The 14,205-nt window shown below is 39.1% G+C and overlaps 1 protein-coding gene across 1 annotated transcript; it reads left to right on the forward strand.

Annotated features, from left to right (window-relative positions):
• Positions 1-557: 557 nt before the first annotated feature.
• On the forward strand, positions 558-7,808 carry LOC114662956 (oocyte zinc finger protein XlCOF6-like). The gene is made up of 2 exons (XM_028816701.2): positions 558-618; positions 4,228-7,808. The coding sequence occupies exon 2, from the start codon at positions 4,287-4,289 to the stop codon at positions 6,606-6,608; it is 2,322 nt and encodes a 773-aa protein (XP_028672534.1). The 5' UTR covers positions 558-618; positions 4,228-4,286; the 3' UTR covers positions 6,609-7,808.
• Positions 7,809-14,205: the final 6,397 nt, after the last annotated feature.

Below are 14,205 nucleotides of genomic sequence, written 5' to 3' on the forward strand. Positions count from 1 at the left end.
AAACTGAACAATTTGCTCACATCTCTTCATTTCTTGTCTTGTTTAAACTGGACGAGCGCTGAATTAACATAAAATGGAAGTTAACAGTCACTAAGAATAAAGATTACATCGTTCAGAAATAAAATGGATAAAATAGAAGCTAGCCTTTTTTTGTAGTGCCTGTTTTGAGTCAGAGGTTTTGAGCGAAAAGCCAGAGGTTTGTCTGAGACAGGACGACGTAATGGGATGAACTAAAATAACTCTCGCTTCTGTCAAACAATTTGTCATTTTTACGGCACGCCATTACAAAAGCATTAAAGAAAGAATGATCGGTTGAGTTATGGTAAACATGATAGTTATTTGAAAAAAATATAATTTAGATATTAACACGAAACACTAGGAAAAATATGTAAAGAGAAACAAATAAACCTCGGTGGCCACCGTAATTTCAAGTCAACGTCTCCCGCGATGTTATTGGACATGAAAGCCGCTGAAGGCGCGTCTTCGTTTCTCAAATCCACGGAGCTATTGGGCAAAATTTGAAAAGAGGCGTTTCCGTTGTAACAGTGAATTGCGTAGCAGAAGCGGAAGAGACTTATTTTTGGTTTTGCCGTCTGCTCGATATTATGCAGCGCTCAAGTAAGAATTCTGAAACACATTTGTGACTATTGTATTGTGAATCAGATTATTAAATATGGCATGCATGAGTTAGGATAAGACACTAAATGTTTAAACCAGCAGTTTTATTAGTGAACAAATAATATGAAAATAACGGTTGGTATAAGTGACGAATCCGGCAGTTTATATTTTAATGTATATATTCGAATTGTTTTGTCTAATACATTTAACTGCAATCAGATGGATACTTGACTCACTTTGGCAATTTATACAAGTCTGCGGAATTGAACTCTGCCGCAATAGTTTGTAATATCCAGTATATGTGGGTAAAGGAAGGCAGGCTCTATTGTTGGCATGGAGCTGGACAGTTTGACATCTGTGGCAGAGCGACGAGCGCTGAGCAGGCTCCTGTCAATCATGGAGAATCCACTGCATCCACTAAACAGGATCCTCTCCAGACAGAGGAGCAGCTTCAGCGACAGACTGCTGTCACTGTCCTGCTCCACTGGTAGATTGAGAAGATCGTTCCTCCCCCAAACTATGCGACTCTTCAATTCCACCCGGTGTGTGTGTGTATGGGGGGTATAAACATTAACATTATACAAAGATATTGTCTGTTTTTTACCTGCATTATTATCAATCTTTAATTTAATACTGTTTTTTGTATCAGTAAGGTGCTGCTGGAATATGTGAATTTCCCCTTGGGATTAATAAAGTATCTATCTCTCTATCTTAGTAGTGTAAAATGCATTATCCAGTTTTGCTCCCATGCTGACGGAAAGATATTACGGCACAGAAACGGTACAAAAGAAATAAAACCACAGAAAAAGATCAAATAAATGGCGCTGGATACAAGCTAAAATATAACATTAAACACAACATTATAGATTAATACATCAACCACAAAGTACGGAATTCGAGAGAGGACGTGCAATATCGTTATTTTTTTAAATTTTCTCCTCGAGATAACAGACTAATTTTTATCGCGATCTCGAGAAAATGAAATTAAACCTTTGCTCCTGGCATTAGGCTTGCATAGATTGAGACGCCTATACAGCTGAAGCGTTGCTAACCGTCTTCTTAAATGGCGGACACTAACGTTATTATTTTCTAAACTAAGGCATAAACATTTCAGCCTGCGTCAGCCCTTGATTGAACAAAAATGTAACGCGCTGAACAATACAGTTCTGCTTTTCTGCCATTTCAAACAGGACGTGGCTTCAATAATCTAAACATTAAACGTTAGATACAATTATTTCATAATTTCGAGAAAACAAGATCTTTTGTTTTATTGAGATCTTGATAAAATTATTCCGTTATCTCGAGGAGATAAAAAAAATAAATAAATAACGATATTGAACGTCCTCTCTCGGCTTCCGTAACACAGAGATCTAAATTAAAATAAGAAAAAATAAATAAGAATAGTCGTTCATTCAGACCACTTTTTTAAAAATAAATTAAAAAAAAAGAACTTTGAAGAACGATAAAGAATGATGAGTACTAAAACACCAGATTTTGTTATCCATTCTGGAACTAAACACAATTAAAGGGTTTATAATAGGTATTTTTTTAATATTCAGTTGAATACACCATTTTCATCCGCCACAAAAGTTTAACACACCCAAACGGAGTGGCCTCACTTAAAGATGCAAACTCATTAGGGTTTGCACATTTTTACATAGCAGCAACAGAGTTAGCAGTCCATAATAGTTCAAAGTAGCTGCCTCATTATCATTTACTGTCTTGCGTCGTTGTGCTTGTCTTGCACTTCAGTTGACAGTATTTTAATGCAATGCAGGGTACAAACAATATAGAACAGTACATAAAATTATCAAATGCAACTTAAATAATTTATCTGTTGTAACACTTATACTGGTAAAGACTCTATAAACTTAACAAATACTTCATCAAAAACTCCACCAGCAGCCTGACTTTATAGGAATGAAAATGAGAAAGCATGGCGTAATTGTGTTGTGTACATGAATAGTAATCATTGGCAGTGCAGCTCAATAAATGGGATATTTTGACAACATCTGTACTCTGTGGACTCTCTCAATATGGGATCCCACAACTGATAACTAGATGATTAAATAACACATTGATAATCTGGTCACTTGTTTTAGAAAGTTATGTGCTGTCTGTTTCACTGTTCAGTTGATTTTTATGACACATTTATGTTGCCTTTGGAAATATGGGTAGTATGGCAGTGCATTCGCCTGTACTGCTGCAATGAGGCTCCAGGAGCCAGAATTACATATTGCACATTCTTATCCTATTTGTGTGGGGTTCTTTCTACATACAAAACACATTGTATTGGATTGGCATGAGTATGCCCTACCAGTCAGTATCTGGCATAACATCCAGGGAGGTTTCCTCCAATCGCAACCTTGAAGTGGATGAAATGGGTTCAAGAAATTAATTGATTAATAAGTTTTTTTAATCTGACTGTACATTTTATTGGTCATTAATGTGAAAGCAGTTTTATGATACAACAAAATTTCAGTTTGGTTCCTGAATAGATGTCCACACTGTTGTGATCACGATGATGCTTAGACTTTCACCCTCAGAAAGATGGTGATCTCTTTACTTTACAGTGGAGACCCCAAGAACACGCCCAGCCTTGACCCAACATACACACACACACACAGACACACTTATTTGCACAATGAATGGTTAAATAATGATAATCATTTTAACCAAAATGAAAAATGATCACACAATACAACCACAACTGTGATTGCATGCACCCCTCCATCCACCCATCAAAGGTGGTATTAACTTATAAAACAGCTTGAAAAACAATAAACACCTAACAATAGACTCACATTAGAAACACTAACAACAAAGTCCAAATACAGTCCAGAATACCTGGGACAGTGGATTAGTGAAAGACATACCTTGTAAACAGCTCTCTGAGAGGAATGTAGAAGTTTGTCCTACCAGTTCCAGCGTGAGGTGATTGGGAGCACTCCCCAATTTGGATGAACTCATACAGACAGTCACAAGAGAACACATACTGTACATCCTGATGAGAACCATAATCCAAGAAACGACTTGTAATCCAATTTGGTGCAAAGAGTGTATGCATAACAGAAAGATGATTACAATCTTCTGGTTTACTTTTCAAAGGCCTGCTGGCTCAATCTTCTTCCTAGCAGCCCATGTGCCCTCCAGAACTGTCCAGTAGTGTTATACAGCCAGGGCTGCTGGGAGTTGTAGTATATTTTAAGTAACGGTGCTACAACACAAGTGCTTTCGATTTTCACACACATGCATATGGACACCATGCTAAAGTCAACTTTTCTCAATGTTTTCAGCATTGTTAAATCTATATCTGAACTTAACTTAATAGCCAGTTTTTGACCCCTTGGAAGTTAAATTGTGAGATGAAAATAAACGCTGTGGAGTCCTCATCTCCCTCAGCCCATTACGTAGCTTTTAAGTGAGTTTAATGAATTTTAATTGGTTTATACAGAATCCATTGTTTGCATTTGCAGCTTTTTTCCTGTTCAATTTAATTACATGAAGTATGAAGCTTAAAATCGTGTGCAAAATCATTTTTTGAAAACTTAAAAACAAGGGACACTTACAGTTTCATAAGGTTATTTGTACTGTTGTGTCTTTTTGTAGAAACCGAGTAATGTAAGAAGACTGGAGAGCACCACTCAGAAGTCCCTTGCTTCTTTTCAATGAGTTTCAAGAAGGGGAACTGTAAGCAGGAATTTGTCAGCAGTCAAGAGAATTCTAAACACGTTCCTCCTCAACTTGTAAATGGAGACACAGATCACAGGCTCGTACACTTTAAAAAGGAGGATGATGGTCAACCATGCTTTAAAGAAGAGGACCCTGAGCCAGGGTCTCTGTGCATTAAAGAAGAGATCTCAGAAATTCAAATTTATTCCAAAGACAAAAATCTTACAGAGTCCTCCGTTGAAGATGCATCCATAGATAATAAATGTGAAATGCTTGCAGTGGGGTTGTTGGAGAGTGGTCATCAAGGAGTGAAGGAACCATGCCATTCTGGAGAAGGTGCCCATAATAACTTCCATGATGATTCTAGGCAGGGAACACCCTGGTGGCTAACAGAAGATATAAGAAATTTCAAAAAGAAGCCAAAGATGTTGAAACAAATGGGTCAGAAGCGGGCAAAAATGTTCAGTTGTTCTGAATGTGGGAAAAATTTTGATACTCTTGGCATCCTCAAAGTTCACCTAACAGTTCACACAGGGGAAAAGCCCTACAAATGTACTCAGTGTGGGAAGAGCTACAGTTATTTATCTGGCCTTTACATTCACCAAAAAACTCATACAGGTAAAAAGCCACATGTTTGTAGTGACTGTGGGAAAAGCTTCACTTTAGTTTCTAGTCTTCAGTTACATCAGAGAGTTCACACTGGAGAGAAACCGTATAGTTGCGCAGAGTGTGAAAGGCGCTTCAGTTACCAGTCTGGCCTCCAAGCACATCAGAAGACTCACACGGGTGAGAAACCACATGTTTGTGACAAATGTGGAAAAAGCTTCAGTGAAAAGTTTCGCCTTAAAGTACACATGAGAACTCACACTGGGGAGAAACCGCTGATATGTACAGAGTGTGGAAAAAGCTTCAATTACCTGTCTGATCTCAAGATTCATCAAAATATTCATACGGGAGAGAAGCCACATGTGTGTGCCGAATGCGGGCAAAGCTTTGCACAGCTATCCAACCTTCAGTTACACCAGCGAACTCACACTGGGGAGAAGCCACATCTGTGTTGTGAATGTGGGAAGAGCTTCACACGCCTGTCCAGCCTACGATTACACTGGAGAATTCACACGGGAGAGAAACCGTACAGATGCGCTGTATGTGGGAATTGTTTCAATCGGGTATCTAGCCTCAATTTACATCAGAGAATTCACACTGGAGAAAAACCATACTCGTGTGCACAGTGTGGCAAGAGCTTCAGTTATCTGTCTGGCCTTCAGGCTCATCAGAAGACACACGCCGGAGAGAAACCACACATTTGTGGAGAATGTGGAAAGAGCTTCACTAGTCTGTCTGATCTTAGTGTTCACCAGAATATTCATAATGAAGAGAACCCACAAATATTTGCTGAATGTGGACAAAACACTAAGTTATCAACTTCTCAGTTATATGAGGGAACTCTCACAGGAAAGTTGCCACATGTATGTGTCGCATGTGGGAAAAGCTTTACTCGTGTAACAAGTCTTCAGTTACACCAGAGAACACACACTGGGGAAAAGCCATATAGATGTGCCATCTGTGAGAAGAGCTACAGTTACCCATCTGGTCTTTATGTTCACCAAAGGACTCACACAGGTCAGAAACCACATGTTTGTGCTGACTGTGGGAAACATTTCAGTTTGATATCAAGTCTTCAGTTGCACCAGAGGATTCACACTGGAGAGAAACCGTACACTTGCACAAAATGTGGAAGGACCTTCAGTTATCTGTCTGGCCTCCAGGCTCATCAGAGAACTCATACTGGTGAGAAACCACACATTTGTTCAGAATGTGGCAAAAGTTTCCGTGAAAAGTTTAGACTTAAGGTACACAAGCGAATTCATACAGGGGAGAAACCACTGACTTGTAACGAGTGTGGGAAAAGCTTCAATTATCGGTCCGCTCTAAAGGTTCATCAAAGCATTCATACAGGTGAGAGGCCACATGTGTGTGTGGAATGTGGGCAAAGCTTCACTCAGATATCCAACCTACACTTACATCAGAGAACTCACACTGGGGAGAAGCCACATGTCTGTGCCCAGTGTGGGAAATGTTTCTCCCGGCTCTCAAGCCTTCGATTACATATGAGAACTCACACTGGAGAGAAGCCATACCAGTGTGCTGAATGCGGGAAGAGATTCACACGGATATCCAGCCTTCAGCTACACCAGAGAATTCACACTGGAGAGAAGCCATACAGTTGTAAAGAGTGCAGCAAGAGCTTCAGTTACCAATCCAGCTTGAACTTTCATCGGAGTGTTCATGCAGGTGCCACAAAAAGTACCCACTGATGAACAATATGATGACCCACCTAACAAAAACAATGTACAAAAGGGTACTGAAATGTGCAGCTCATTGGAATTGAGGAGCCAAAGTTGATGGCCAACAAAAATTAAAAAGAACAGTTTACAATTGGAATGTTCATCTTCCACATCAAGCAATTTAAGCTTGGACATTAGGCTATGGTGCAGTTTTAAAACACCTTAAAATGAAGCATGCTCAGATAACTGGGTTCAAACAGGCTACAAAAGGAATAAAATACACTAACGTTTTACCAAATCATCTTTAGCAGGAACTAACAGAGACACCATTTTAATCTCAATGAAGGGAACAGAACAAAAGATTTCCAATTTCTAAACCAGGCTCTAAAAGTTTGTGTGCCTCGATTTGAGCTCTGTGTGCCCTGGGAATCCTTCAGTTCAGCTTGAACACTTCCTTCAGAACTCTTACTTTTAAATAGAAAACAGTAGGTTAGAGTTTTATTTCAGCTTCTAGTGCATGCATTTCTGTTTATTTTTTATTTTTTTGGTTTGTTTGGATTAAGGATTAGAGAACAGTTTTCTATTGCTTGTTATATGAAATTAAGTTAGAAAGGCCAGTTCATTTTGCTATGTTGACTATTGTAATGTTTTATGACCAAGTGGTTCAAATCTTCCCCCTGCTATTCTACAGTTAGCTTAAAACATGGCATCAGGCCGTTAATTAATATATATGACCATATTACTCCAGTTATTAAGTCTGTTAATTGGCTTTCGGTTCGGTTTAAAAACATTTTTAAAACACAGCAATGGGTTGGCTTACTCCCCCTTTCTGCATTTCATAACTAATTACTGCTGCCAATGGGGATGTACATTGTAGTCTGTAGATGTAGGAGTTCTGAAAATCCCAAGGAGGAACAACACTTTTCTATAGGTCTCTTAAATCCTGGGATGATCTATTTATGGATGTCAAAGTTGCATTGGTCTCCATGTTTAAATCAAGGGTGAAGCACTTCATGGATTCAGCATCCTGGGCTTGAGTTTTGTACCTGTGTGTTTTGCATGTTTTCCTTTTTTTTCTTTGGGTTTTCTTCCTGTATACCCAAAAGTGTGCAGGTTAAGTCATCTGGCACTTCCAAACATGCACTTGTTTGAAAGCATGTGAATCGACTATCTCCTGCCTTGTGCCCAGTGCTGCTGGGATAGAATCACATTAAACTCCTTGACGTGAAATTGAATGTTGTGAGTCTAATATATTGGGATGATTGTTGACTGGAATGCTGGCCGACTGACTGACTTGCTTAGGGTCTAACATATTAATCCACTCTGTATGGAACATTTAGCATGTAGAAAGAGTTTACCTATAAAACAAGTAATTATGTAATGGAGGCCTTCCCTAACTTAATTTTTCATTTTGTTTTTAATGGACATACCACTCCAGCTGCTGGGAGTGTTGATTGTTAACACATTTTCAAGGACATAACTCCTTCTCCTGTTTGTAAAAATTATGTATACTCTGTGGTTAATATGCATCATTGAATCTACAGGTGTTCTCAAGTTCAGCTGATCCAATCCAGGGTAATGGAGGCTGAAGCCTATCCTGGTAGCATTCAGTATAAAACAAGAACGTTCCTTGAGCAGCAGGCCAGTCCTTCACAGGGCCCTTTCACTCCCACAGCACAGGCAAGTCCTTCACCAAATCACCAGGTTAGTTAACCTGCACATCCCTGTGGACATATGTTAAAAACACATGAAGAGATGTGTGTACTCCATACTGCCAAGAACCAGACATGAGCAGTTTAATTATTTTTAAATGTACTATTTGAGTGTTGACTTGACTTGAACTCATGACTGGCAGTACTAACCATTTCACTACTCTACTACAAACAGTGTAAAAGAAGTTTTTTGCATTTTACTGAATTTCAGTGGATTTAACTTGCCTTTTTAAACACTAAGGAGTCTCTTTTTGTTTGTCACTGTCAAAGTGGAAACAGAGCTTTGCAGTGGTACGAATTAACTGCAAATTGTAACCAGTGGACAGATTATGAAGAAACCAGGAAAAAAAGTTGGGGCACCAGCCAGGATTCCCCATTTAATTATGACCGTGTAGCCAAAGAAATAAACAAAATGAAGGTCACTCTATCTTTTCAGCACAAATCACCCAAGTAAACCAGTTAAGTACAGCAAAGCAAAAAAGGGTTCTATAAGCAGGAGCTCCATCTCTATTGCCAGTTAGTTCTAAAATGAGCCACCATCTTCCGGGCACAACCTGTTTTTATTGTGTCCCAACTGGAAGTTGTAGAGCCTTCTCGGGGGTGAAAATGGGCACTAGGTGGCTTCCTTGGGCTGCTTTTTGGAACTGTGGATGTAAAGGAAGACACTGTTAACGACAGCACCCCCTCTTGCTCTGGGGTGGTACTGCTTTACTTAACAGAGCCAAAAGAGTGATCTACAGGTGCACATGTGTGACAAAATATAAAATACTAACTTATTGATGGCATAAGTATTCATCCCCCTGAATATGGCTAGTGGTTTTACAAGAGTTTAGCCAGTGATTTCCAACCACTCAGTCTAGAAAAATGTTTTGTCAGTCCACAGGCCAGCCCATTACATGAATGCTATAAATGTGTGTTGCCGGGCCACAAAAGTACTCAATTTTAAATCGCTATTCCTCACAGCTCTTTATATATTAAACTTGGAAGCATATGATAAAATGAGCCACTTGTTTTCCAACCCAGGACAAAAATCAATTGTCATTAAATGAGCAGCTTGAAACTCTAAGACACTGGTCACATTTTTTTAAAACCAGTCCACTTGCCAAAAAGGTTGAAAGCCACTGATCTAAACCACCAAGAGGATGGTCAGTCAATACCTCTACAGGTGGCTGTTTCCCCACACAAAGCTTTATCAGCATCGTCATGTACAGGCATAACAACAAGCCAACGCTTCCATTTAGCAGCCAGAGTAAAAAGTTCATGGTTCCCTGTGCAAGAGAGGGGTGGTGATACAGGGAGTCAACAAGCCCTAAAGGGGTCCAAGGGGGTATTGAGATAAGAAAGGTTGGAAGTGGAGAAAGAAATGCAGTTGAATAGGCAGAGGTGCAGTTACGGTACAAAGTTTTGTTGGGAGCAGTGGCATCTGGCAGGACAGGCTTGGGTAGCATCCCAGCATCTCATTATGACAAGTCCAAAACACAAGAAGAGATGTAAACTAATCCTGGATGAGATGCAAGTAGGCGTGGAGGAAATCCATGTCCATATAATGGTAGGAATGTGGCACATGGAGAAGATGGGAGCATGCATTGGAAAGGATGATCGTGTAGTCATAGACTCCGGCAGGCCATAACTCATCATATTAAGTTCTTGATTGAGTCAGTCTACAATATTCTCCTCAGTCCATCCATTTTGCTGGGACAAGGCTGAATTACCAGCATGACTGCTGTGTCAACAGAGAAGAACACTCACACTTATCCTCAGCTGCTGCCCAAAAGCTCTGGAAAAGGGATGATATTGGTGGTGCCACAAACTGGTGAGAACAGGTGGAGAATCCATCTGCAGTAGCATCATTCCGAGCATGAACCGTAGATTGATGGGGCATTCCATCGTCTTATTGAAAGTACGGGAGAAGATGCAGCTTCAGCCAAGGTATTCCACATGCCTACTAGGAAAGGCCAAGGATTGACACATTAAAGTAGTTTGAGGGAGGCAGCTCAAGTTTCCAAGAAAACACATCAGACACAAAGAAGTTAGCTATATTGGAATTGACAGTCCCCTGGAAAGACTGATACGAGGAAGACAATTTATGGAAAAGATCCAAATATGCATACTTAGTACTGGAGTTCCACAGACATGCCTGGAGAAGTTGGATGTAGGGTGTTTGTAGTCCATTCTTTCTGCTGGGCCTTTAGGCAATGGGTTGTCAAAAGTGTAGCATAGTTGAAAGCCATAGGGAATATCACAGAGGCAGCTGAAAAGGCTTCAAGTTGGCTGTGGCTCTGGAGGGATAAGCCATGGTGTGTAAATGCTGCTTAGACATGGGCTGTGGTCTAATCAACCTTGGCTGGGTTACCTGGGTAAGGGTATGTGAAACACATCGTGACCCCAATGTACATAATTTATTTAAATAAACAAGTTCATCCATCCATCCATCCATTATCCAACCCGCTATATACTAACTACAGGGTCACGGGGGTCTGCAGGAGCCAATCCCAGCCAACACAGGGTGCATGGCCAGGAAACAAACCCCGGGCACCAAGTTCATCTGAGGATGAATGTAAGTATAAATACGTGGCAAATCTCTGGTCACATTTTAGTATTTTGTTGTGAATTTTCCCTTGGGATTAATAAAGTATCTATCTATCTATCTATCTATCTATCTATCTATCTATCTATCTATCTATCTATCTATCTATCTATCTATCTATCTATCTATCTATCTATCTATCTATCTAATGTCTCACCAAGACTCAGTACTGAGTAATCATTTGGGACTGAAACTACCATTAACCATCCTCTTGTTAATTTTAATGATGAGGTCTGGTTTCCTGGTGAATAACATCACATCTCCTGTCATGTGGTTTGGTATGCAGTCCCATTATGTCTCTGGTGCTGGCAACTGGTATTTGTTTCTAATTTTACAGTTAATTAGTCTGGCAACATTGTGAGGTCTTTGGATGTATAACCCTTCAAGCCATCAGAATTTCACAACCTGATGTATGACTGGCTCTAGCTCTGTCTGGCAGAATCAACATTTACCTCTTTTGCCATATTGCTCCAAAGATGCTTTCAACTACTATTTTGAGCAGCTATGATTAGAAACTCATCTACTGGTCTTATCTCCACTGTTTTTAAGCCATCTATGGGTAGGTTTTTTGATCTATGCGAGGTTGGAGCTGAGGAAAGTATATTTATCCCTTTTCAAGTGTGGTCTTACCAGTTACATTTTTCTTTTCTACTGGTCCAGTTCATAAATTCTTAACTCTGCTTTTAACACAAGGTGAGGGAGTTCCTATCATGTCTTCCATTTTGTGGAGTAGTTGAACAAGCTTTCAATGAGGAAACAACAAAAGCATATATTACTTATGTTGATTTTTAGAAGGCATTGTATTAGTTAACATATCCACACAATGGCACAACATGGCTGGATGATAAATTTTCTGCATTTGCAAAGGTAGATTATAAGACTATCTGTACTACCAGTCTAAGATGAGATAAAATTTAAGGAATCATTGTAGGCCTCACCCTTAATGTCTGCAGTGCACCACCTATTGGAAAGTATTTTGTAATTCATGTAGTAATAAAATTAATCACATACCCTTCAGCATGGGAAAGGCACTACATGAGTAAAATGTATTATTATTATTCCCACAGATGGCACATCAAACACAGTTGTAGTGAGGCATTTTATTACTATAAATGTTTGTGATGTGCCATCTGTTGGAATGAAAGAGACAGAGCAATCCAAAAGACACAGAGACATTTATCCTTTTATCGAGGTAAACTGAAGACCTTTGTGATACTAATTACAGGAATTAGTCTGCTTGAGGTATCACAACAACCCACTTGCGTCTGGTAACTTCTAATGGGTCTGAATAATTCTGTCCATGCAATTTTCTTATGTTTTAAAATAATGCGTTAAATCTTTAATCAAAAGCATAGATCTATCGAATAAAGAATAGTGAATGCCAATTACTTTTGTTGGTTTCAGATTTTATTAAAAAGTGTGATTTATTTTTAATTAGTGAAAGGGTACCAATATTTATTGTCATGGCTATGGAAAGCTTAAATATGCTAAAATACACAAGTCTCTTTAATGATTCAATACAATACTTTGTGTGAGGTATGCATGGAGGAAAAGACAAAATCCAAAATTACAAAAGAATAAATAACCCTGCCGCTCATTCAGCCCCATCCTTACAAGTCTCAAGCCCACTTTTCCCATTCACTTTTTTTTCTGGCCATTCTCTGGTAACCACGTGCCCTCTTAGGCCAGCAAGCATCTCCTCTTCGTCTGGCCTCCTCTCCATGAATGTGTGGATAAAAGAACTCTGTCAGGCATTCCGTGATGTTTTGTTGCCCGCCCCATGGTGTTGAGATGAGGTATTGACTGCTCCCATCTCACGCATTGGTCCTTTTTTTCATATAGGTGTCCATATTAAGGATCAGAGTGGACCAACTTGTAAGGGTTGTGAAATGCTAAGATCCACACCATCCAAAAATGGTGATTTATTTATTACAGGGACCCCAGGAACACACCCAGCCTTGACTCAGTTTGTGCACACTTTACATGTGAAGACACCTAATTAGTGCCCCAAATTGAATCAATAATAAAGAATATATTAAACAACTGAAAACAATGAATGCAAAAGCCCTCCCTAATAGCCCCAACAGCAACACAAATTAACTAACACAGAAAAAAACACTAAGTACAAAACAGTTAATGATAAACACAAAACAGTCCGGTCCCACAGATGTGATGATGGTGAAAATGAATTGATATGACAAATGAACAATTTCTAGGATGTTATGAAAATTTGTCCTACCGTGTTTCAGTTGTTGTATGAAGATCTGAAGAAGTTGCAAGTGTTCCTAGGAAGAAGACGTTTGGCAAACCTAACAAAAATCACATGAACAAGCAGTCACAGGATAAGAACATAAATCCAGAAAGAAACTTTTCTCCAATGGGCGATTTGTTTTCCAGATGTGGGGAGAAGTGTCGAAACACAAAAGAAATGGATAATCAACCTTTCAGTCCACTTGGAAATTCTCACCATTATCTGGATTTCAGATGATACACATACATATTTCATTAGGTATTTGTTTTACTATATATAGTAAGCGGGATAGCAAAGACAGATAATAGCTATGTATATTTCAGTCTTATTTTAGTATAGCAGGCAGGATAGCATTCAGCCCTGACAAGCATTCCCCTTTGGTCTTCCATTTAATAATTCTTTCTGGGAAAGGTAACACAAACCATCCCAAGCAGGACATCCACCTAAATCCTCCATACATTATATGGATCCTTTGGTTAGACAAGTGACCTTCCAAACTGGTCAAGAAGCCAGTCCATCCTTGCTTTCCTCTGTGGAAAGTAAATAGTTTGTCAAAATTATATTCAAAAAAATTAAAAATGTGATAAATTCTGATTGTATAAGTATTCAAACTAGTATCCTTCAGTCTTCTGGGGTACATCTGACCCTATTTTGCTTACGAGTGATTTCGCAGATCATTCAGGTTGAGTGGATGGCACCTTTGGACTACACTTTTTCCGTAAGTCTTAACAAAATTTCCGGTCCCCGCAGATAAAATGCATCCCATATTACACTGGAATGGCTGAAGGGTTGGTAAATGTCCTTACAATGCCCTAACCAACATCCTGATTTCAGTTCCACTGAGAATTTGTGGGACTCCTTGAGCCAACCAACTTGAATGATCTCCAGAAACTCTACTAGGAAGAATAGTTAAAAGTATTGATGCAAATTGATACAATTCACCAACTTAGAATTTGTAATTAACAAAATTATCCAATATAATGTTAAGAAACAATGAGTAATTTTATTTTAAAAATGACATAACGTGAATTAACTATTTTCCACTCAATGTAACAGAGGCATTTAAAACTACACATG

The sequence above is a fragment of the Erpetoichthys calabaricus genome, chromosome 12 (genome assembly GCF_900747795.2).
Source record: "Erpetoichthys calabaricus chromosome 12, fErpCal1.3, whole genome shotgun sequence".
NCBI lineage: Eukaryota > Metazoa > Chordata > Cladistia > Polypteriformes > Polypteridae > Erpetoichthys > Erpetoichthys calabaricus.